Here is a 23507-nt window from a genome sequence, read left to right as displayed (position 1 = left end):
AAGCTTGTTTCGTGCCCTTTCATTTCACACTTTTCACGATGACATCACAGCAGCACAGCCGACGCCATAGCTGCTTTTCCACAATGAGATCCACCATGACTCAGTAAATGCACACAGACTTTATCTCTTTATCTCGGCTTGTGATTTTACACATATGGTTTCTGCCTTAAGAGCTTTTTCTCTGGTTTGCATTGGCCAACTGAAATAACTTTGGTATTAATTTATTAGGAAGGAATAAGGCTCTGTGGGGATGCTTTTTACTAGCTTTTATATAATGCCTACAAATTAAATTATTTGCTTTCCTAAGCTACCAGCCAACTCATTTTTTTGTGTTCTATTCGATACTTTAAATATTTTTATCAATGTATTTTCACTGAGGAAAGCGTAAAAACAGCATCAACACAGAAAATGCTTCTTGGATGATGCGATTCTGTAAATACCATGTAGACCGCTTTATAACGTATGTCGTGGGGGCCGCAAGAATCTGCACTCTAAGCGGTACTGCACCATAACGAAAACATTGTTTTGTTTTTTTTTTACTTCACAACAAACACCAGATGGGTAGCTTCCAGTTCAAAAATGTTTACTCTGAACAAAAAGCAGCCCACTAAGTCCACAGCTCACTTGATTAGTTTGAGCATACCACATGTAGCGCGACTGCGGAGTGTAGTACAGAAGAGATTTTGTCGCAGAGTCGGGTGAGGGATCGACGAACGCGTTGCTGACAAAGCAATCACTGCCGTTCCTTCAAGAAGTGGCAGCGTAATCTAGTTCGGTGATTACGGAAGACAACATGCTTAAAGTATTGCCTTCGACCAGTGAAAGCAGTCTGTGCGCGAGTTGGAAAGCGAAATCGAAAAAGCGTAACCTAAGCAGCGGAGTGTCAGTAATCATGGAATCAATTCATGCTCTCGCATTTCTGTCCAACTGACCATCGATCACTGCATAATTTTTTGTTTTGTTTGTTTCACGGAGTAAGCGGCAGCGCACCTCAAAAGCCCTAAGTGCCACGCAGGAAAGCACGCTTGCTGTTGTGCGCGGTCACCAAGCGGATTTCAAAACCGCACTATAACAGTATTTCACTTCGCATGACTGCATATTAAGTGGTGTTACTTTATATTGAGCCCAATGGGAGGTTGACCGGTGGCCGCCAAAAACCATATTATATCCAGTCCCACACTATAAGTGGTTACGTTCTAAGTGGTCTCTACTGTATTTGAAATCTTTACAAACATTTTTTGGTTAATGGACTGTAACAGCCCAAATACAAGCACAGCATTTTAACACATGCTGAGACATGCTTACTTTTGTCCTCGTCTTTTAGTGTCAGGTACTCAACACTGTGCTCTAACTTTAATTTTTTTTCAGCTCTCTACAAATTTGGGACATCCACACCATTTGTACCCCCCACACTTCTAAAATCTCTTACCACTACACAGAAATGGAAGCCTGAGATAAAACAATTACCGTATCTACTCAAATCTAACCCGCACCTTTTTTTCGATATATCGGGTCCAAAAATTGGGTGCGCGTTAGAATCTAGTACAACCCTAAATCTACGATATTATATTGTCATCAGTATTTCAAAACGGCCGCCTCATACGCACTTCGAGCATAGCTGCCTAGCTGCCTGTGCTTAGGTTAGCCTACCGTTTTCTGCGTTTGATTTACCAGCAGGAACGTGCCGACAGCGAAGATACGTCGAGTTCATCATGATGCCGCATTTAAAAGGAAAGTCATCATGTGTGCAGAGACAGACGCAAATCGGGCCGCATCACGCGCATTCCGAGTTCCAGAAACATGCGTGCGGGACTGGCGCAAGCAGAAGGAAAGGATTTTCGCCAGCAAGGCTACACGAAAGAGTTTCAGTGGACCGAAGCAGGGCCGGTTCGCCGAAATAGAAGAGCGGCTCGCAGAATACGTTCAAGAGCAGCGAGCAGCGCAGCAACCAGTGACGACCGATCTGCTCAAAGTCCGGGCGATGCACTTAGCCCTACAAACAGGGCTAACGCGGAGCGACTTCAGAGCGAGCAATGTGCTGGCTGTCAAATTTTATGAAGAGAAAAGGCTTTTCTCTTTGAAGGCGAACAGGGATATGCCAGAAGTTGCCTGAAGATTATGAAGAAAAGCTGCACAGTTTTCAGTGGTTCGTTTTGAGTTTGCGCCGCAGGAACGGCTACGGCCTCGGCCAGATTAGAAATGCTGATCAGACACCGCTCTACTCCGACATGCCTGCCACCACAACTGTTGAAAAGAAGGGGGCGAAGCAAGTGCGCAAGTTGTCTTCCAGCCACAAAAACACGCGTCACCGCAATGCTTTGTTGCACTGCGGATGGACAATAGCTGCACCCGTATCTTATATTCAGATGCAAGACGCTCCCAAAAGGAATCATGTTTCCGAGTGGCGTGATTGTGCGTGTAAATGAAAAAGGTTGGTTGACTACAGACTTGGTCGCCGAGTGGATCGATCGCGTCTGGCGCAAGAGAACCGGCGGCAGTTTGGGCCTGCGTGCGATGCTTGTGCTCAACGCGTTCAAGTGCCATCTCAACCAACGCATCAAGGACAAGCTCGCAGCGTGCAACACCGACCTTGTCGTGATACCCGGCGGCATGACATCGCAGCTCCAGCTGCTCGATGTTTGTTTAAACAAGCCGGTTAAAGATAGGATTCGGGCGCTCTACACAGAATGGCTTGTGAGTGGCTGCCATGAATTCACTCCCAGCAATAGAATTAAGCGTGCCTCGCTGCAAGACTTCACTGGATGGGCGAAAGATGCGTGGTGCACGATACCGTCTGCCGTGGTCAGCAAGGCCTTTAAAAAAAGTGGGATATCGAATGCCATGGACGGCACCAAGGATGAAATGCTTTGGTCCGTCAATAGCGATCAGGAGTTGTCTGAAAAGCGACGACGAGTGAACCTCGTGCCGGCGTAGTGAGAACAATCTTGGCAAGATAAGCCGTTTCCTTTTTTTTGTGTGTTTTTCAATATCGAAACTTTAGTGCATCGAGATTAAATCTTTGTTTTTCCAAACGAGACAAATTTGTATTTAAGGTGCACGGCACTTTTTTTTTTGTCACGGAAAACGGGTGCACGTTACAATGAAGGAGATTTTTTTTTTTCGGTGGGGAGGGGGGTCACGAAAAACGGGTGCGCGTTACAATCGAGGGCGCGTTAGATTCGAGTGAATACGGCACTCGACCCAACTACCGAGAGCAACTACCCCCACCACTCACCAGGGGCAGGTTGTAGTACATGCCGAAGATCATGCGTGGCAAGAAGGAGAACAGCGCCTCTCGCAGGCACACCTGCAGCGTACAGCACAAACTGTTACGTCAGGTTCATCACCAAGTTTATTAAAAACTTCATCTCGGCCCCAGCCGCGACAACAGTACAAAACACACTCCAATACACAGCGCCGCTGTCACACCGCACAGGTCTCCTGCTCATTGTTGCCAGTCTCGGAGCACCACTCGTACCACCACACTGCAGCAGTAACGCATAACTGCCCCACCACTAAACTCGGAACACAACACAAACAGAGCGCGTTCAACTCAACTGGTGCTCTGTTGAATTTAATCTAATGAATGCCACCAAGAAATTCTGACGAGAAGTCACATAAAACGCAATTCCTGACACAACACTGTAAGTTAACATGGACGAGGCTTTTAAACCAGAAAAAAAATGGCCAGAAAACTGATTTTTTTTTTAACTTTTAATCCATTTGCACGCCTCATTTGTTTAAGCTCTACCAAACTTTCATTGCCAAAATCAGCCGACAAGTACTCCAAAAATGTTGTTTCATGAACCACACCAGCTCTGAATTGCAGGGAGATGCTTGAACATAGAAATCTTTCTCCGTTATGGTTTTCTGCCTCTTGTAGCATCTTGTAGAGCAGATTTCTTCACAACGACAGAAATTGGTGAAGGTTACTGCCACGGTGGCTCAGTGGTTACAGTACTCAGTTGCTGACCTGAAAAATGCGGGTTTGATCCTGGCCATGCCATTTATATTTCTATAAAGCCGAAATGCTCGAGGCCCGTGTAATGTGTGATGTCAGTGCACATTAAAGAACCCCAGGTGGTTGAAACTATCTGGAGCCTTCTACTAAGACGTCCCTCATAGCCTGAGCTGCTTTGGGACGTTAATTCCCATCCCATTACTGGTGTGGTCAATGCAGCTGTAGAGACATTGCAGTGTGATGAAGAAATAGGCCGCCTGCCTCCTGACAACTCCTCTTCTACAGTAGAGTCTCGACAGGGGGGTAAAGCTGAGCTCGCAAAGCGGTCCACGCATGTAAGTCGCCATCTTGGAAGCCATCTTACAACACATTATTGTGGCCAGCACAGTTTTTTCTCGCAACGTCAAGGATGGGTGAAGTTTGAGTTTTAATTCGGAAAACTGCGGCAGAGATAATAATTATATGTCACTCTTACGCGTCTTTTCAATGTTTTAAACACATTATGTAATCTTTAGCGTACTGATTGTGGTCATTTCTTTTAATATCGGACGATTGCGAACATGTTCACGAGTGAACTGAATAAACGCTCTCGGAGTTTCGGTTTTAAACTTCTGCTTTCGAACCTGACTTCAAGGCACTTAATTCAAGGAGCTGCATACGACAAGGAGTCACTCGCGCTCTCGTTCACCGCGATGCCGCCACCTTCGTGCGTTGATGCATGGCAAAAGCTCCAAAAGGATTGGGCACTTTGCATCATTTGTGAGTAAACGTGGGAAGAGATTACATATGTACATTTCGCGACAACTGTGTACTGTAAAGCGTGTGAATGAAAATCTCTCGCTCTTGGAACTCTCTTTAAAGGCGGATGGCACCAAGCGAATGAACCTTGCAGCCGTTTACTTTTTCACGGCATTCTTAACGCCATTGCCTCAATCTGCTTGACAGAGAACACATTGGCGCTACTTATAACGGATGCAGGTGTTCTTGCTTAAATGCGTTTTATTACAATTTTCATCACTAATGCATGCGGTAATTAAGGTAACACTGTTGAAATGAACGGCCGCGCAACGACAACGGCACAAGAAGGACATGCGCAGTCACCAACTGTTTATTTTACGAAAAAGAGGCACACTTATGATCCTCAGCTCAAGCATCTGACAGTGCATTATTGCTCCGAACACAGTCAGTGGCAGGAAATCGGCATGTAAACAAGAGAGCATACATGTAATCGCAGGACCCTTGTTATCCCGTGCATATAAAGTACTTGCGGCACTAGCTTCTCATAAATGGGTTTTGAAACCAAACAGAGGAATAAAAAAATTCTCAGCAAAAAAGCAGTGTCACACACTAGAAGCAAAAGCAGTCATAAACCTAAAAAACCAACACAAAAATAATAGCAAAAAGCCACCACAACAACCAACCAAGCACCCACAATTTAATGCGGACAATGCCGGACATGAAACGAAGGTTTCTCGAGCGGTACATGGCGTTTCATGCATTTCTGCCTCCACCTTGTTTCACTCGGTCGTGATGAAGCTCTGAGCGTTGCTGCATACGAAAAATCCCATTGTGAGCTCGTCTCGCGCCAGAAAAGACACGGCACAGTCTTCCTCGGCGAAGGAGAAAGATAAAAAAAAACGCGAGAGGCCCGCGGTATTCTAACAAACCTTAGACATTTAATATAACAAAACACTGCACATTCAAAACAAACCAGGCAGAGCAGTTGCTCCATTTACCTTGGGCATTCGTTTCCTTTGCGAATTGTGTTCGCCCTTTATGAGCCAAAGCAAATTTCCGACGTGTATTTGCACTCGACAACAGAGGACATGCAAAATCCCATGCGCTCTACAGACGAAATACACTCCAGCGCGTCACAATCGCGGTACTAGCCTTCAAATAACAATTCAGAAGTCACAAGCCCCCTATATGAAATTACAGTCGGTATGCGACACTGCATACCATTGAAAACGATCCAAACGCGACGATTTTGGCATTGTTTACAGCAGTTTAGAGCAGTCGAGAGCTACTCTGCATACCGCCATCTTCCCACGGACTACGTTGCCAGGTTCCAACTCCGTTCTTTGCCCAGATTTAGAAAGTGACAAAACAGCTGGCAACACACGCAAACCGTTGCGTGATGGCTGCGTTTATGCGTTGCCCACTGGAATGCATGGGCTCAATGGGCAGCTTTCCCTCTAGAGTTGGTTGTATTAACTCTATGAGTCTAGATGATACAAACCTTACAGGGCCGCGAAAAATATTCACGTCATCTGAAATATGTACCATCAAAGTGAGGAAAATCTGTAGGCAGAAGCATGGCAAATGCATTTATGAAGATCTGTTTACGCATTACAGAATTTATTCACGGCCGCACTCCACTGCTCACCTGCCTGCTGTTCGCAGTATGTACCAAGCAACTTGCGACTGCACATCAGCAGTGTATGGGCTCAGTGCTCAAGGATTCGGTCACAGCTTGCATGTTCATATCACCCATAGTGGTGAAGGAGCATGTTCACGTCATCCCCCCCCCCCCCCCCCCCCCCCCCCCCCACTGTAATGCCACGGCGCTGTGGGTTCCTTACTAAATAAATAAATAAATCCGAATTTCTGGACACTGTACACAATGCACTCTGACCAAGGAATGTGAATTCGTATCCTCCCGAAATTTGTGTCAACCGGGATCGTACCATGGAGCTTCTACTGCGTACTGCCATACTATCTGCAACTTTACTACACCGCTGTCACTGCCCACTTGGTGCTGCCTCACTAAGCAACCGATGCATGGGAAAGCTTTGCTTGATGCACCAACTCACTGTGATACCGTCTTCGGCATGTATATGGTCCGTTATTAACTGCACATGAATACTAGGGAATGACTGCACCATTTTGTTTCTCACGCATTTACCATTGGTAATGGTGGGTGAACAATCCTGTAAAGACTGTTTCATCCCTTGCTGCTAGGGTGCTGTGTATGCGAAGGTCGATCATGCAAACAGCTGATTAAAGCACAAAGTGGTATTCAAGCCCAACCTTTTTCCCCTTGAATTCGGACAGACTCCTCAGCTGGCCCTGGTGAAAGGCTGACCACATTGGCAGGAATGTGCCCCTGTATGGGACCTGCAACACAAATGCAGCTCATCAGACAAGCCTGAAGAGAAGGTTAGTTTCAGTGCGATGTTTTGCTGTTTTATGCTTTACATGGCAGTGTGAAAACATGTCATGGGCTCTACCTGAAGATTCCTTGACAAAGGCTTTCACATAACTCAACACAATACTGGACTTAGAGACAGCAGCATCATGTAAAGTACAAAGCAAGCTTGGTTAACACAAAGGCAAACCTCAACACTATCTGCACAAATGTACTGAGCAACATTGGACGCTAGCCTGATCTACTCAAAATAGGAAAGCAGTCACTTCGAGGTATTAAACAACTTGAATGCTTCTTGTGCACTCTCATTACATGTGTAAAGCACAGAAATGCTAGAACTCAATACTGAGAATGTGTTCTAGCTTGAACACAAACTGCACCTAGTTTTCAATCTTCACTCTCCACTGAAACTGTCTCACCAAACACTGCGGCCGCTTATTGGACGATCACATCTCAAGAGAACCTTATGAAGACAATTTGGAACATGCACTACTGATGGAGCTGATGCAAGCAATGCTCACAGAAATTGAGAGAAATGCAGTAAAACGTCGATAATTCTAACTACGTCAATTTTAAATCTCATAAAATTCGTACAATTCCAGTGCTTTCGTCTTTGTCATGCAAATTTTACCTGATAATTCCCACTGGCAACTAGCACTACCCCTGTTATTTTGAGGACCTAGGGGACTATGCAGGAACAGTTGAGTTCGGTTGGTTGGTTCACTGGGGTTCAACGTCCCAAAGCGACTGAGGCTATCAGCTGAGTTTGGTGCAAACTCCAAAACAACTACATTCAATGGTAACACAGCATCACACCGCTTCAAATTGGTGCGCCAGCCTGCATTAAACAGCGCAGCACCTAATCAGAACGGTCAGTGCTTCACACATGATCATGCGGATTCACTCCGACTTTGTGCCCGGAATGGTAACGTCCCATCAGCCAAAGTGATCCTCTGCAGCTCACCAGCGGCTCTACCCCGAGATGCACTCAGACCGTGCCGGCACTGACACATAACATAGTTTCTATTTCATGCAAACCCCACACTACACTGAACTCATCGATACCAAATACAACAGTACCTCTTAACCGCCGCGGTGGCTCAGTAGTTACGGTGCTCGGCAGCTGACCCGAAAGACACAGGTTCGATCCCGGCCGTGGCGGTTGAATTTGGATGGTGGTGAAATTCTAGAGGCCCGTGTGCTGTGCGATGTCAGTGCACGTTAAAGAAGCCCACGTGGTCGAAATTTCCGGAGCCCTCCACTGCGGCGTCTCTCATAGCCTTAGTCGCTTTGGGACGTTAAACCCCATAAAACAAACTAAACCAACTTTTTAGAAGGTAATGCTTACCCCCAGACTGGCTGGATGGACAAAAATTACTGTAGGACCATGAAAAGAATGAAAAATAAAGTGTCCCTGCCCGTGCCACTAAGTATAACAGGCTTAGGCCAGATGGACAGCACACAGTCTTTTTCAATTGAGAGCTGCCTAGTGCAGCTGCCTTAGAGCTACATAGAGCCACTAACCTGGCGTGCCTGACCTCGGCCATCACCCTAGAGCATGTTGAGAACATGGGAGTATGTTCTGCAGATGTCAAAACTGCCGTTACTGAATTTCGGGCGACCAGCAGTGACACAGTGACCACAATCGAGCCCAAATATCGCACTGTGAGTAGGGGGTGGCATACAGCTACGAATGGAGGCAGTTATGCGCCTTTCCTTTTCTCAGAACTTCCGCTGATTTTGATGAAAGGTGTCACGCCTCAGCAGTGACACATCCGCACCACTCCCGAACACACGGGCGCCGCACCAACAACCACCTTTATTGCCCTTCTCCCATCTTCCCGCCGCCGCCGCTCCCCCTCATGATGATGATCACTCGGCGATCCGCTAGCGCCCTCTCGTTGCATCCCCCGGAACTAGTCCCTCCGCCGCCACACTGTCCTAACAAAGGAAAGGCGGATAACTGGCTCCCTGGGTCAGTGGATACCCCAATGTGCTTATGAGGTATGCAGGGGTGGTGTCCACCTGGAAAAAAGCCGCGTTTTCACAAAATTCTAGTTTAGCAATGCTAAACCACTAGCCATTTCTTTTATGCATATGCCTTCCTTCTTCTAGAATGCCATATATGACAATATTGTCCCTGATTGTTGAGCCTTTGAACCAGGAAAAAAGTCCATCACCAAAACAAACATATGTGAACATAAAAAAAGAGAATATACTGCTGCTACCTGGTAATCAGAACAGACAACCAGCCCTGGGTCATCAGCTGCAGTTCATTTGAGAGCGGATAACAGTGATCTAATAACAGCAGAGCGCATCCTCGGCTCCAGTTCTTGTGATAGCAAAGTGACCCCTGGTGATTATGTATCGTGCACTTAAAAGTTAGGCGAGCAAGCCTCACCGTGTCCCAGATGAGGACGTCGAAGTCACCGGCCAGGCTGTTGTTGAAGTGCAACGTCAGGTAGAGGTTGAGGAAGTCACAGAAGTGGTGGTACATGTTCACAACTGCGGGGAAACAAAAACAAGAGACATAAAACACACACTTAAGAGCCAACTCACTGCAAGAGAAAAGTACATTCGCACCTCGATACAGTAGAACCCCGTTCATACGTTTTTCACCGGACCAGGAAAAAAAAACGTAACAGCCGGGAAAACGCAACAGTGAGGAAAGCACCGAAAATTAATGAAAACAGTGCAGCTTTGACTTGAAACAATTAATTCCCGCAAATTGACCCTAGGACTTTAAAAAATCGAGAATGGTGGATTGCAGTTTCTTTCGCTCGCTGGAAAGAACAACGCGTTTCTCAATAGCAAAGGCCGCATTGCTGTCAGCGTCGCTTTGCGGTGCGGCCACACCGCACCCACGCAGCAGTGCTGTGCAGTTCACGCGCTCACTGCAGTCCACGCTGAAGCGACGTTGTGCACAGCGTCAAGCACTGAAATGTTCGTAGGATGCTCGCCGCGCTGCTCCGCGTAAGCCGCCCTGGCTGCCTGTCGACTGCATTTAGTAGGTCCAGCTTTTCCTCAAGGGAAAGCCCCTTCCGCTTACTCAACGCTATCACGCCATCAAAGCACAATAAAGATGTTGTTGCGACTGAGAAGGATGAAAAGGAAATTGCACGGGCCCTGCCGACTGGCTCCAGCCGAGCCACCACCGAGCCGCCACCACCGCTGTCACTTGCAGATAGAGGAGAGTTAAAAGATAAAAAGAAAGAGTGAAAGAAAAGACGCGCTGATAAGCAACCGCAGCCGCGCGCCTCCTCCTCACCACCTCCCACGATAAAGATCGCGGCGTTCGGTGTGCGAGGCAGATAGCCATCTAGTGGCGGCCTCTCCAACTCGTGTGCGGCTTCTTGCAGCCAGTTCCGTAGCCAAGCCTGGCCAAGACTCGTCAAAAATCAAAATGCCGGTTGGCGCGCATTGCCCGGGCGGGTTCGGGGAGCCCGGTTGCGACGTATCATGCGGGATCGTTTCCTCGGCTACGACGTAACAGCGGGGTTCCCAATACATTGGATCCTATGGAAGCTATGCCGGGACCCGAAGAAAACGACGTAACAGCCGGGAAAACGCAGCAGTGAGGAACGTAACAGCGGGGTTCTACTGTACAACAAAATGTTGTATATAACGAAGTTTTGTATTAATGAGGAGATTATCGTTTCTTTTGGAGGCTTCCACAGAAGCCCAAAGTCCCTCTAGTCAAGATAGTCAACAGAGATTGCATCAAAAAAATTCAGAACCAAAGCTTGCGCTTTGCAAAAAAAAATTTGAAGTATGCCTTGACCTGCAGCATGCCAATAGGAATACAATGAATGTTGCACCAGCCTTCTGCAATGTTTTCTTAATTACGCAGTCTTTTCACAAAAATCAGGTGAAAAAATATAAACTAGAAAACGCTTCTATAAGTACCGAACAGTGAAATCTGGTGACAGTCATCATAAAATTATTTCTAATGTACTAAAAAAAATTCCTGTAAAAACAGCAAGAAATAAATTTTGTTGCTGAAAGCCGCATCCACTCTTAACGGGCAAAGTGGCTTTGAGCAAAAATTTAATTTCTTAATGAATTTATACAAAATTTTTTTTGCATATTAGAAATGATATTGAAGTTGAAGTTGAAGTTGAAGTTTATTTCTCGCTCTCAGTGGTACAAGTATTACTTACAGTATTACAGTATTACAAGTATTACAAGTATTACAGTGGTACAAGTACAAGTATTACTGGGAGAGAGAGGACGCAGGGAAAAAAGCTGCTTGAATGCAGCTTGAGAGGCACCCTGCGCCCACACTGCTGAGGCAACGTATTGCCTCAGTTGTTAGTTTACAAGACAGCTACAGGTGAGGCACTCGAAAACAATAAATAAAGTATCAACATGAATATAATATCTACAGTGGCACTTAAACATTAGTATCACAATCACAACAAAAAGCGTCATAAATACTCAAAAAACCAAAAGCATCACATCAACCAGGTGTACAACAGCAGAATTCACACGTGTTACAGCTTTAATCACAGTTCGGAACAAGTTGTAATTAAATGTCTTCAAAAAGATACAAAATGGTTTTTAAGCTCTTTACCGTGATGCATTTTAGCGATATGTTGTTATTTTCTAAAATGTTTAGGTATTTCGACAGAATAAAAGATAAAGATTGCATACCGTATTTGGTCCGACAAAGAGGCAGTGACCAAGGAAAATGAGAGCGGGTATCGTAGACGGTTGAATAGCGAGACATTTTTAGAAGTGAGAGAGTGGTTTCATTGTTAGTAAAAACCGCAGTTTTGTACATTGATAGCAATCTGAAAGGAAACAAAGAAGTGAACTTTAGAATGCCAAATTTAATGAAGTATGGATGTGTGTGGGTCTGCCTCGATACGTTTGCTATGAGTCTAATTGCCCGCTTTTGTACTGTTATTAGTTTGGATATGTTGTGCTGGGTCGTCGTTCCCCAAACTGTGAGACAGTAAGTCAGTGATGGGAGAAAGAATGCTTGATAAATGAGGACCTTTACTCGAGACGGAAGTGTGTCCCTATGTTGGCAAATAAGACCGTTGAAGCGATTCAGTTTTTTCCGAATATGATTGACCTGTTCGTCCCAGGTGAGACACTCTGAGAAGATAACTCCTAAGCATTTTATGTTTTTCACGATTGCAATTGTTTTGCCTCCTAATGATAGGGTGAAATTGGTGTGAACAGTTTTGTTTCTTGTTCGGTATAAGACGGCCTTCGTTTTTTCAGAATTAACTTTCAGATGATTATTTCTTGACCACTCGTGAAGATATTCCAGAAACTTATTTGCTCGCAAAAATAATTCGGCTTCTGTGCTACCCGACAACAGTGCTGTAATATCATCAGCAAAGCCCACGAGGTCAACGGTAGGGGTAGAAAAGATGTCATTAATGTAAACAAGAAAAAGTAAGGGCCCCATTATGCTGCCCTGGGGAACACCAGAGAGAAGTGGCTCAAGGCTAGATAACTTGTTATTATGAGAAACCATTTGTCTGCGATGAGCTAAGTATGATTTGAGCAGAGACAAAGTGACTCCCCTAATTCCGTAGTGTTCCAGTTTTTGCAGCAGCAGATTATGGTTGAGCAAGTCGAAGGCTTTTGAAAAATCGACATAAATGCCAAGGACCAGGCATTTCTTCTCAAAGGCTTCAACTATTAGTTCTTTTTGTTTGATCAAAGCTGTCTCTGTCGATTTTTTAGGCCTAAAGCCAAACTGTTGGTCAGATAGGACACCATGCTTATCTAAAAATTTAGTTATTCTGGAACACATAATTTTTTCTAAACCCTTTGATAACACAGGCAGGATCGAGATCGGCCGGTAATTTGATAATTCTGATGTGTCACCTCCTTTATGAATGGCAATAACTTTTGCGACTTGCATTTCTGTCGGAAAGATCCCTGTAGCGAGAGCAATGTTGTAAATGTGAGTTAACGGTACAGCAAGTAAGTCAATAATAAACTTAAAAGGTTTTATGCGGAATCCATCTTTGTCCTCTGCACTGCTACATTTTAGGTTGCTAAAAACTGTTACGACTTCAGTTTCAGTTGTGGGGAAAAGGAATATAGACTCGGCAACAATTGGTGTTTGCAAAGCGTAGCCGGGATTCGGTGCGGTGGAAGAAAGTAGGGTTTTTGTGATACTCGAAAAATGTTCATTAAATGCATTTGAGAGATCGTCTCCGGTAATAACGATGCCGTCTTTCATTACTGAGGTAACAGGAGATTTGGGATTTCGGTTTAAGAGTTTGTTTAGTTGGAACCATTTCGCACTCACATTTTTACCAGACATGGATGAGAAAGTGCTGTTGTAGTAATTGAACTTCGCGGATTTCAGCTCTCGGTTAAGAGAATTGCGGTATTTCTTGTATTTCTCTAGCTTTGACGGGTCGCGGGATTTAATAAACTGTGCAAACAGCTTTTCTTTAACCTTTATTTTGCGCAGTAGGTCTTGCGTTAACCACGGCTTTTTAGCTTTTTGTTTGCGAGGACGATCAACCAAGAAGCATTTATCGTACACAGCCTTTAGTTTCTTAACCAGGATGCTGCAAGATATTATGACTGCTATCATAAAATTTCATTCCTATATCTCAAGATTATGTTTTTTCTAATATATATGTCACCCTTGACTCTTGAGAGAGAAGAAAGAAGGGTGGGTGAACACTCACAAGCTGCAGGTCAAGTCATGCTTATATTTCCGTTTCCGCAAAACAAAAATTTTAACTTTTTTTCCAACACTGTAGCCAGAGATATGTCTAGACTAGGAAGAAAATTTTATGCAAGAAATTCCACAACGAAACTTCATGACAGTATAGAAAACGAATCAAGCAAGCAGATACTTCCAACTTTCGAAAAACCAAATTTTTGGTCCTTTTGTTGGTAGATTTTTTTTGGTAGATTTGCAAAAAGATTTTGCAAAATCTTTTTGCAAGTCTGCAAGGGCCAGCACATTTGGGGAATTTTATGCTTGTCCTCTTATCCTTGCACGGTTTATTGTGTGTACCAGGAAATGCATGGAAGCCGAATGCAGAAATAAATAAAAATGAAATGAATTCGTTAAAAAGAAAAGTTTGTAGCCACTTCTAACACCGGTTACTTTTGAACAGGCTTGCTACGGCCCAGAAAAACCTGACTCCTGTACCCACTGGATGGACAGATGAACTACTGCTGCATGAACCACCTCAGCCTTGAAGAGATGATGCACTTCTTAAATACAGCCTTCACAGTGATTGCCATGAATCATTTAAATTCTGTCAGCATGAAAATGTGAGATAAGCACAAGCAGGATGACAGCGGCCAGAAAGGGATTTACTAGCATTAAAGCCTTTATGTATACAGCTGGACATGATCGACAAAGAAAACTGTGTGGCACTTGAGTGTTCAGTTTGAACTCTTTTTAAAAAGTTTTTTTCACAATTAAAACAGACTGAAACAAGGCTCAGTGCATGTGTACCATAACCATCACCACATGTTTTGAATTCTGTTATGCTGAAACCTGGAGGCTAACAAAGAGGGTTCAGCTTAGGTTAAGGACAACACAGTGGGCTATGGAAAGAAAAATGACAGGTGTAACGTCAAGAGATCGGAAGCGGGCGGAGTGGGTGAGAGAACAAACATGGGTTAACGACATCCTAGTTGAAGTCAAGAGGAAGAAGTGGGCTTGGGCAGGGCATGTAATGCGAAGGCAAGGTAACTGCTGGTCGTTAATAGAGTGGATTCTAAGAGAAGGCAAGCATAGCAGGCGGTGGCAGAAAGTTAGGTGGGCAGATGAGATTAAGAAGTCTGCGAGGATAGGGTGGCCACGACTGGCAAAGGACAGGGTTAATTGGAGGGACATAGGAGAGGCCTTTGCCCTGCAGTGGGCATAGTCCAGCTGACGCTGATGATGATATGCCTTGCCTAGAAGTTTCTAGTAAGTGTTGATTGCACTCAATCATGTAGGCTCCCAAGGTAGCCAAAAGTGCGGAATGACAGAAGACAGCACTCACTGGCATCCAGCTTCATCACGACAGTTGGTCTGTCCAGAACGACATCGCAGCCGTCTCCGTCAGCAACTTTTTCCGGGAGTTCTTCAAAGTGTTCCAGCTCTGAGAACCTGTCAAGGAGTGCGCCATTGCCAAGGGAAGCCAGTGAGGGAGAGGGGGAAAGTGACAGGCAGAGAAAGAGCACTCCAGGGGCTCCTTCAAAAATCCATGCCTCAATGTTGACCTTTTTCTCTCTGCAGAGAGACTGCAGCCGACCATTATTAGCAGATTAAACCAGCACAAAGGAACGAGGACACAAAAGGAACACACACAACACAGGTCAGGCGCTGTGTTGTTCCTTCGCACTGGTTTGTTTACAGTAGTGAACCAACGTTGGCAGATCAAAATCTTGATTCAGTTGATCATTATAAGCAACTATTTTCTCCGGTACATCGATTGCTTTGGAATGCGATGAGAGTTCCCACTAAACTCCTATTTATTTGCCAGTGCTTACCACCATTTAAGCCCACCATTCACCATGATATACTGGACTCCCGTTTAACAAAAATGTGAAGGTGTGTACCAGGGAAATTTTATCTTGTCAGAAGTTCATCTCAACAGCTCTGCCCACAAAAAGGTATCTGATAATGCTTGGCGAGTCCAACAAAATTAGATGAAAACATATAATACAATGGCCCTGCACTGAGAGCATAACTGCAAAGTAATCATTTATCACACTGTGCGCCAGGTGAGCTGAAGAGTGAGGGAATGGAGCAAGCTCACTTTACCCTATTTCAAAACAGCATTGCTCTAGTTCCCTTTTTCCACCATCTTTTTTTCTCTCTCTCTCTCTCTTCCAAGATGACCAATGTTAGTTTTTCCGATTTTTGCTTTCCCTCCTGCTCTGAGCACCCCAAAGTTGCCCAAGTGAGTAGCAATGTGTTTACAGAACCTTGATCGTACGAATCTCACAGGATCACGGAAAATATACGTGTCGTCCGAAATTCGTATCATCAAAAACAAAATTCGTGTACACAATTAACACATCTCTTTCTGGCTGCAACGGGTTACTCGCAACGTCGGTGATGTACGGGCAAGTACTTGGTGCTTGAGGCTGCAGTCATGGCTTGCGCGTTCGTATCATCCACAGCAGCGTGGGGGCTGTACGCAGCATCCAAATTTCTGCCCATTGCACAGAATGCACTCTGGGCAGGGCATTTTATGAATTTCTGTCATGCTGAAATCGCATAAACCAGGACTATATCATCAAAATTCCACTGTACTGTCTTAGAACGCGAATATAGTGCTAAATTGCACGAAAGGCCAGAGGAAAGAAAACACAAACACCAGCACCAGACTGTGGTGGTCATTTAGTTTAGTTTAGTTTGGTTCGCTTATTGGGGTTTAACGTCCCAAAGCAACTCAGGCTACAAGGGACGCCGTAGTGGAGGGCTCTGGAAATTTCGACCACCTGGGGTTTTTCAGTGCACACTGACATCACACAGTGCATGGGCCTTTAGCATTTTGCCTCCACAGAAATTCGACCGCCGCAGCTGGGATCGAACCCACGTCTTTCAGGCCAACAGCTGAGCACCGTAACCACTGAGCCACCGCGGCGGCGGACAGTGGTGGTTGTGTTCTCCAGGGGGATCCCCTGTCCCTCTGTGCAGTTTAGCTCTATTCCTGTTCTATGATGAAATGCCAACTAGTCCCAGTCCTTGCTCTCTTATCTCGCTCCTTCCACAGCGTGACTGTTGTGAACTGTGCGAGCAGATGCCCCCCGCACTTTTCCGTTCACCACAGGAAAGCCCAGCTGAATTAATTAATGCCAGCCCCACGGACCTGATTAAACGAGCTTGCAATCCCACAGAGGCTGCTAAGAAAAGGAATGAAAAAGAAAATACAAACAGGAAAGAAGTTTGCTTTGGCGAATGGCTCCCGTGGTGACCACCTTCTGGTTACGCATTCACCCGCTCTTGCTATGCTTACCTTCCACTGTCATCCTCATCTTTACATGGTAACCATCCCCTATATGGTTCCCATGGCAGGCACCCTCCAGTTGCACACACCTCCTCTCTCATCACACCCTCCTCCGTCCATGGTAACAAACTTTACAGGTGGTTGCCGTGGCAACGACTCCAACTGCACATTCGCCTGCTCTCGCCATACCCACCATACTCCCGTCCTTCCAGTTATGCATTCCTATGTTTCTGCTACATCCTCCTCCCTCTGCATCAAGCTATCTACATGTGGTTGCCGTAGCACCTGCCCTCCAGCTGTGTACACCTGCGCTGTCCAGATACCCTATTCTTTCAACAGTAACCACCCTCCACAGTGGTTCCAGCGGCAGCCACCCTTCACTTACACATTCATCCACTCTCACCACGCCCTCCTCTTTCGATGGCAACCCTCCTCCCACTCCTTCCCCGTGGTCACCACCCTTCAGTTACGCCAACTACAACGACGCAAAACCCGGGGAACAGGCATATAACAGCTCTTGCTGTAAGTATGCGAGGAGTTGACCTCTACAGCCCCCCTGAGCTCCTGTGACAGTGCCCACACCCACCATGACTGCAGGGGACTCTTGTGGTCCCCTTCGAGGCGCAGGGAGTCCCTGTCCAGCCGACAGTGGCCCCCGACCAGGCCCCGGCCCAGGATGTCCTCCCGGTACCTGGGACAAGAAAAGCACAATGCTCGACCAGGAAACAATATATAAGTCAAGTCAAGCACATTTATTTCCTTTTAGCAAGAAAAGAAGAGGCCAGGACTAAAAGCTGCGAAAACAGCTTTGACGGGGTCCTGTCAGGTAGAAGACTGTCATAAGGTTGCAAGGTCACATTATCTAGATGGCCCACCTGCCACCTAGGCTGCTCTCCGAGGACCATCTGCCAGAGCCCATGCTCATGATTTTTCACACACAAAGCCGACGCCGATGATGCCAACACCGTATTTTTCATGTCAACGGGGCCTTTAACACCATCGAGTTAAAACAAGGCCAATTCACAGCGGTACACAGTCAGCATTGATGGAAGAAACACCAGCCAAAAAACAGACGAACACAGGAAAATGAAAAGAAGTTAGGAAAGAGACTGGAAAAGAGACCAGTCTCTTTCCTAACTTGTCGTTTTCCTGCGTTTGTCTGTTTTTTGGCTGGTGTTTTTTCCATCAACGTTATGCACCAACTAGCCCAACAACGTGTTTTACACAGTCAGCACTTGGGATGTTTTGCACACAGCAAGTGTGCCCATGGTGATGATGACAATGATGGATTAAAAGAAATGAATGGGTGATGATGACAATGATGGATTAAAAGGAATGAATGTATCGATGGAATGAAGCCTCCTGCGTTAGAGACACTAACACAGCATTCCATAACCGTGCTGTAAACTATTACACCAAGTGCTCTCTAGCATGAGTAACCTCCATGGCAGCTAAATATTCTTCCAAAAAAAATTGAGATGTTAGCTGCCTTACTGTCACAATATTAGGATGTGAACTTACTCAGAAAAGGCTGTGAATCAGGCCATTAGATCCAAGAACTGCCTTAAATTTAAAAAGCAGTTTGCTTGATTGGGAATAACATCTTTTCCACATCATAAAATCAAATTTAACTGTATGTATGGCTTTTTGCAAGACTTACCACTTTGCACTTCTAAGGCCTAAAGCAAAGGTTCTAATTGCAGCTGGCAATATCCTCAAGACAAAGCAATTTACCACATTTTCCAGCCCATAAATAACACTCCACTCCAAAAGGACATTTTTGTGAAAAAAAATCACACACAAGTCGCACCAGTATATAAAACACACTTGTTCAAAGTGCTATAAAAATGCCCTGAGGATCTCTTCATCAACAAATGCAACAAAAATACTCTTTTGTGGCAACTGCCATGCTCAGACGATCCTCGAGCTCTAACAATTGTGCCTTCTTCCCACAGACTGTCTTTTTTTTTTTAAGGCCAAAGCCTTTAATGCCTCATGATCAAGACTTGTTAGCAAATGTGTCCACATTTCGGATGCATGCCTTATATGGGTATATGCTAATCAATAGCCAATCAATACTTAATCGGGTGCAATTGAAATACATCGGAACATGAAATACAGGGATTTCATGATTATATCATTGTACTTAATGACTAAATGACTAATTGGTAATTAGTAATAGTTAAGTAGCATGTGGGACTGTGCACTGTGCCTGTACCTTAACACTAAATAATCAATGTACTATTTAAGGTCACATTAACTATCACTAACCACACATTAACTAGTATCACGAAATGTGCAAGTCATGCTTAACTCTCATTAACCATCATTAATAGACGTTTCTAGATGTTTCATAGACATTGTGTCGAACATTCTAGAGAGTTCCATCACTTGACAGGTGAGCGACAGGACATGATGCATGGCATTAGAACAATGGTAAAGACCAATTGGCCTAATTAACCTTTCTAGTCAGCCCAGATAAATAAATAAAACCGAGTAGGAAGTTGGTCGAGTTGGGGAATGGAACCAGGGTCTTCAGAGTGCGAGAAGAGCACGCTAACCACTCCCCCATGCCAGCTCCATGGTTTGGAATGAACAAAGGCCTGTGAAGCTAATACAGCCTCTTTGGTCACTCCCATCTTCCTCCCTTCCTTGTTGGTGAGGTTCAGGTGTCCACCAAGATATGCCCACCGAGATATCAGAGACAGATACATTTCCTTTCCTCAAAATCTAATTTACCAACGTAGAGCTGAATGGGCAATGGCGTTCTGTGGACTCCCTGGCAGAATTGCAAGACGCTCGTTCCGCACTCAGAGGCCAAGCTTAAAATCTTAACCACACATGCAACACTGTGCTTAAGGCTTTCGCCTCACCGCACTTTAGGTCAACAAAGTGCCCCCCCCCCCCCCCCCCCTGAATTTTTTGTTCACTTCATCGCATTCTTGAAGGTTTGTGCCAGTCAATTCTTTCGCATCCATCGAATCGTCTCTCAGCTGCCCAGTTCCATTCTCCAGCATATACTCAACAGCACGCAGACTTAATTTCTCATTGTAGCTTCTCTGCCTTGCAGGTGGTGTCATGTTGAGCAAGAACAACACACAATGAATGCAAAGCCATACAGGTGCAACATTGCAATCAAAACTTTCGAGAATACGGCTGGACTGGATCTAACAGCTGCGTGCATTTCCATTGCCATTGCTGCATTCAGTACGGTTGTTGCGAGATTACATCATTCAATCTGTATAGGATAACATTTTAAATATAGGCAGTTTTAGCAGTGTGCGAACTGTGTTCCAGTACCATGAACCACTGCACAAACACAATGGGGTCCCTGCAGACACGGATCACAGTAGCAGATCATGCTACACTAAAACTCTGCAACAACTGAATTTTTTTTTTCACAAATTGCTTTTATAAAAGATAGTTACTAGGAATGCCAAAAGAAGGAGCACGGTGGCGCGTCACTTTTCACTGTACATAAGTCTCACCACAGTGATAGGGCGCACCAACAAAAAATCCAGAAAAGAAAAAACAACTTACCGTATAAACGCGTGTAAGGGCCGCACTTTTTTTTCCAGATTCGGGAGCCAATTTTCGGGGTGCGGCCCATACACGCGATTTAGAAAAAAAAAAATTTTTTTTAAGCAAAAGCACAGTAATCAGGGAATGAACGGCATTTATTCTGGTGCACGCTCATCCCAAAGAAGCCGCGCAGCATGTCCGCTGTCAACGCGTAGCCGTTGTTCCGCATTTCCATCACTAGCAGAGCAGTTCGGGAAACTCACACGGCTCGCCTCAGAAAGCGCGTTTTTTGCAGCTTGTGTTTCTCAATGCACCCTTTTGATTGCACGGTCATCGGACGCACTTCTCGGCCACGTCGAATTCCCTGCCCGCTGCACGCTTGCCCGCGTTTGAGAGCTAACTCCCAGCCGTGTAGCTGATAAGGTGCTTACTCGGCGGCAGCACGCGAAAGCCACAACTAAGGCGAACGCGCTAATCCGCCATAAAAGGCTGGAGCTGGCGATACTGATGCTGATTAGATAGCGGGAAGTCGCGGGGGGGGGGGATGATGGTTGTAAAGCCCCTGGTTGCGGCCTCGGGCGCCATCCATGGACGGTTTTTGGAAGCTCTTGTGCGCGTGCTTGGCCTCCGCGATCAAGCGCTCCGCGATCGAGCACACCGTTGTTCGCAGCCGGAGCCGATCGCGGAGGCCACGGCGCGTGCATTTAGAAGGCTATTCCCGCCTGGGTCATGGAAAGTTCGGGTGCGGCCCTTACACGGATTTATTTTTTTTTAAACATTGCCTTCGGGAAAACGGGGTGCGGCCCATACACGGGTGCGGCCCTTACACGCGTTTATACGGTACATAGAGGAAAATACGTACAACAACCAATCTTTAATCCTGACAAATGCAGCCAACTTTCTCTAAGGTGAGCCTGACATGGCATAGTAAGCCTGTTCAGTCTTTAACTCAGCAGAAGTTCAGCTTAAGGGAAGTGTCCCCAATATCGGATAGATTAAGAGAAATCCCTACTTAAGAGTACAGTGAGAAGCACAAACAAATGAAATTTTTTAATATTCTGCCTCGCATGTGCAGTTATGAGTACAGTAAAACCTCATTAATACGTACCCGCTTACCAAGTAGTTGCGGTTAAAATGTAGTTGTGTGAATTCCCCGGCGTAGCCACCATTGAAACCAATGTATTGGCTGACCGCTTAAAACATAGTAGCCCATGAACTGCCTACCGCTTAATGCGTACTTGCCGTCGCGGTTTGGCTGGCGCCATGCTATTATGCAAAACGTTTTCCGCCTTTCCAAAGAGCATTGTCAACGTGCAAACCGCTGGCGATTCAACATTGTGGCCATTTCGGCCATGTCCCGACGAGCGCGGCGATGTCCATGTCAATGGGGAGCCCGAGAAGCGTCGGCCGCTTCTGCGTTCTTGCGCGCGAATGCATCGTCGCCAGCCCTATCGCAGTAACCATCACCGTCACCCCCCCACTCTACCCATGTCATGTGATCTCGCTACACCTCGAGGAAACCTCGCTGCGCGCGTGACGTGTTGTGGATGTGTTGCAGTTAGGCGAAGCGCGTCTTTGTTCCGTGTGCACGCGAACGGTGGGCACCATGCCGAAGCCTACGCGACCGAAGTATCGCGTGCTAACAGTTAAGGAGAAGTTGGACATTATTCGTTCAATTGAAAATGGAACTACGAAAAGTGCACAAGCGCGTGCGTGGGACTTGCCGTTAACAACGGTCTGCGGCATTTGGAATGCTCGGGAGAAGTTGAAAAGCGGGGCCCTATCGAATATGAAGAGGTGCCGCTTGAGGGGATCAGCTTTTCCGGAAGTGGAAGAAGCTTTAGTGCTGTGGTTGAAAAAAGCAAGGTCAGAAAACCTGCCTGTCACCGGACCTCTCCTCGCCGAAAAAGCGGAAGTGTTTGCGGCCCAGCTCAACTGCAAAGACTTTTCGTGCAGTAACGGTTGGTTGGCCCGTTTTAAAGCACGCTACAGCATAAGTTCGAGGGTGTTGTCGCCGCACGGCCGCCACGGCGGTAACTGAAGATGACCGATTTCTGGTCGGCGGCACAAGAATAAAGTGCACATACGTACGTGTATTTGTTGGATATTTACTGTGCCTGAATTTCTTCTCTTTTGGGGCGTGAATAATGGCAAATTTTTATTAGTTGGTTAAGGTGTACTACCGGATAGTGCGTACTATTCCCGCGTTCCCGCCAACTAGGTATTAACGGGGTTTTACTGTACAGCCTTTTCTGAGAGAGACGATTTTTCTGGCACACCCCAGAACATCCCTGCAAAGTTTCCCAAGGACTACCCACATGTACCCCCCTCTCACCCGCCACATTCTTATGGCATTAGAATAACGCACCTAATTACCCTTTCAGTGCGAAGCCACCGAGAACCAGCAAATTACTTCTTACAGGCCTGTACACAGAAACCTGCTAAATTGTGCTATGCGATTCCTGTGGTACTCACCTCTGCTGAAACGTCTTTGACCACAATATGGTACAAAATGGTATTGTGGGATATGAGAATTTCGGCACTGTGTCTCAGACCACTAAGCTCATCAGAGGATTCGGCTCTACAGAGTTTACTCTAAAAAGGAGCCTCTATACAACCGTCATTACTTGGAATCCTGAGAGAACAGACAGACCATGGAACAGCTTACATGCCCCTAGCCCCATTCCCTACTACAATGGGTTGGGGGATCCCCACTCGTTTTCAACAGACGCTGAAGAACCCTGTATGTCTTGCTTCAATGCCTTCCTGCCTGAAATGCATTCAAATGAGATCATGCAGATACATGGGCCCCCAAATAATAGCCAAGTTCAATTTCCAGTGACTGGCTGCATAGTGACAAAGGTGGCTATGAGCAATTGCAGTACGACTGGTCCCAAAGTAATCGGGATGAAAGGCAAGGCTGGGGATGAGC

At 45.8% G+C, this 23507-nt stretch overlaps 1 protein-coding gene across 1 annotated transcript in view; it reads right to left on the bottom strand.

Annotated features, from left to right (window-relative positions):
• The window catches only part of Eogt (EGF-domain O-GlcNAc transferase), an 87405-nt gene that overhangs the window by 37086 nt on the left and 26812 nt on the right, over positions 1–23507 (bottom strand). Inside the window, exons 6-10 of the mRNA XM_089553426.1 lie at positions 17640–17744; positions 15098–15204; positions 9511–9614; positions 6992–7078; positions 3236–3307 (exon numbers count right to left, since the gene is read on the bottom strand). Of these exons, the coding sequence (XP_089409552.1) occupies positions 3236–3307; positions 6992–7078; positions 9511–9614; positions 15098–15204; positions 17640–17744 (475 nt within the window). The remainder of the gene's footprint in view (positions 1–3235; positions 3308–6991; positions 7079–9510; positions 9615–15097; positions 15205–17639; positions 17745–23507) is intronic.

The sequence above is a fragment of the Amblyomma mixtum genome, chromosome 7 (assembly GCF_055824585.1).
Source record: "Amblyomma mixtum isolate Tamu chromosome 7, ASM5582458v1, whole genome shotgun sequence".
Classification (NCBI taxonomy): Eukaryota; Metazoa; Arthropoda; class Arachnida; order Ixodida; family Ixodidae; genus Amblyomma; species Amblyomma mixtum.
This window is presented reverse-complemented; position numbering and strand designations above follow the sequence as displayed.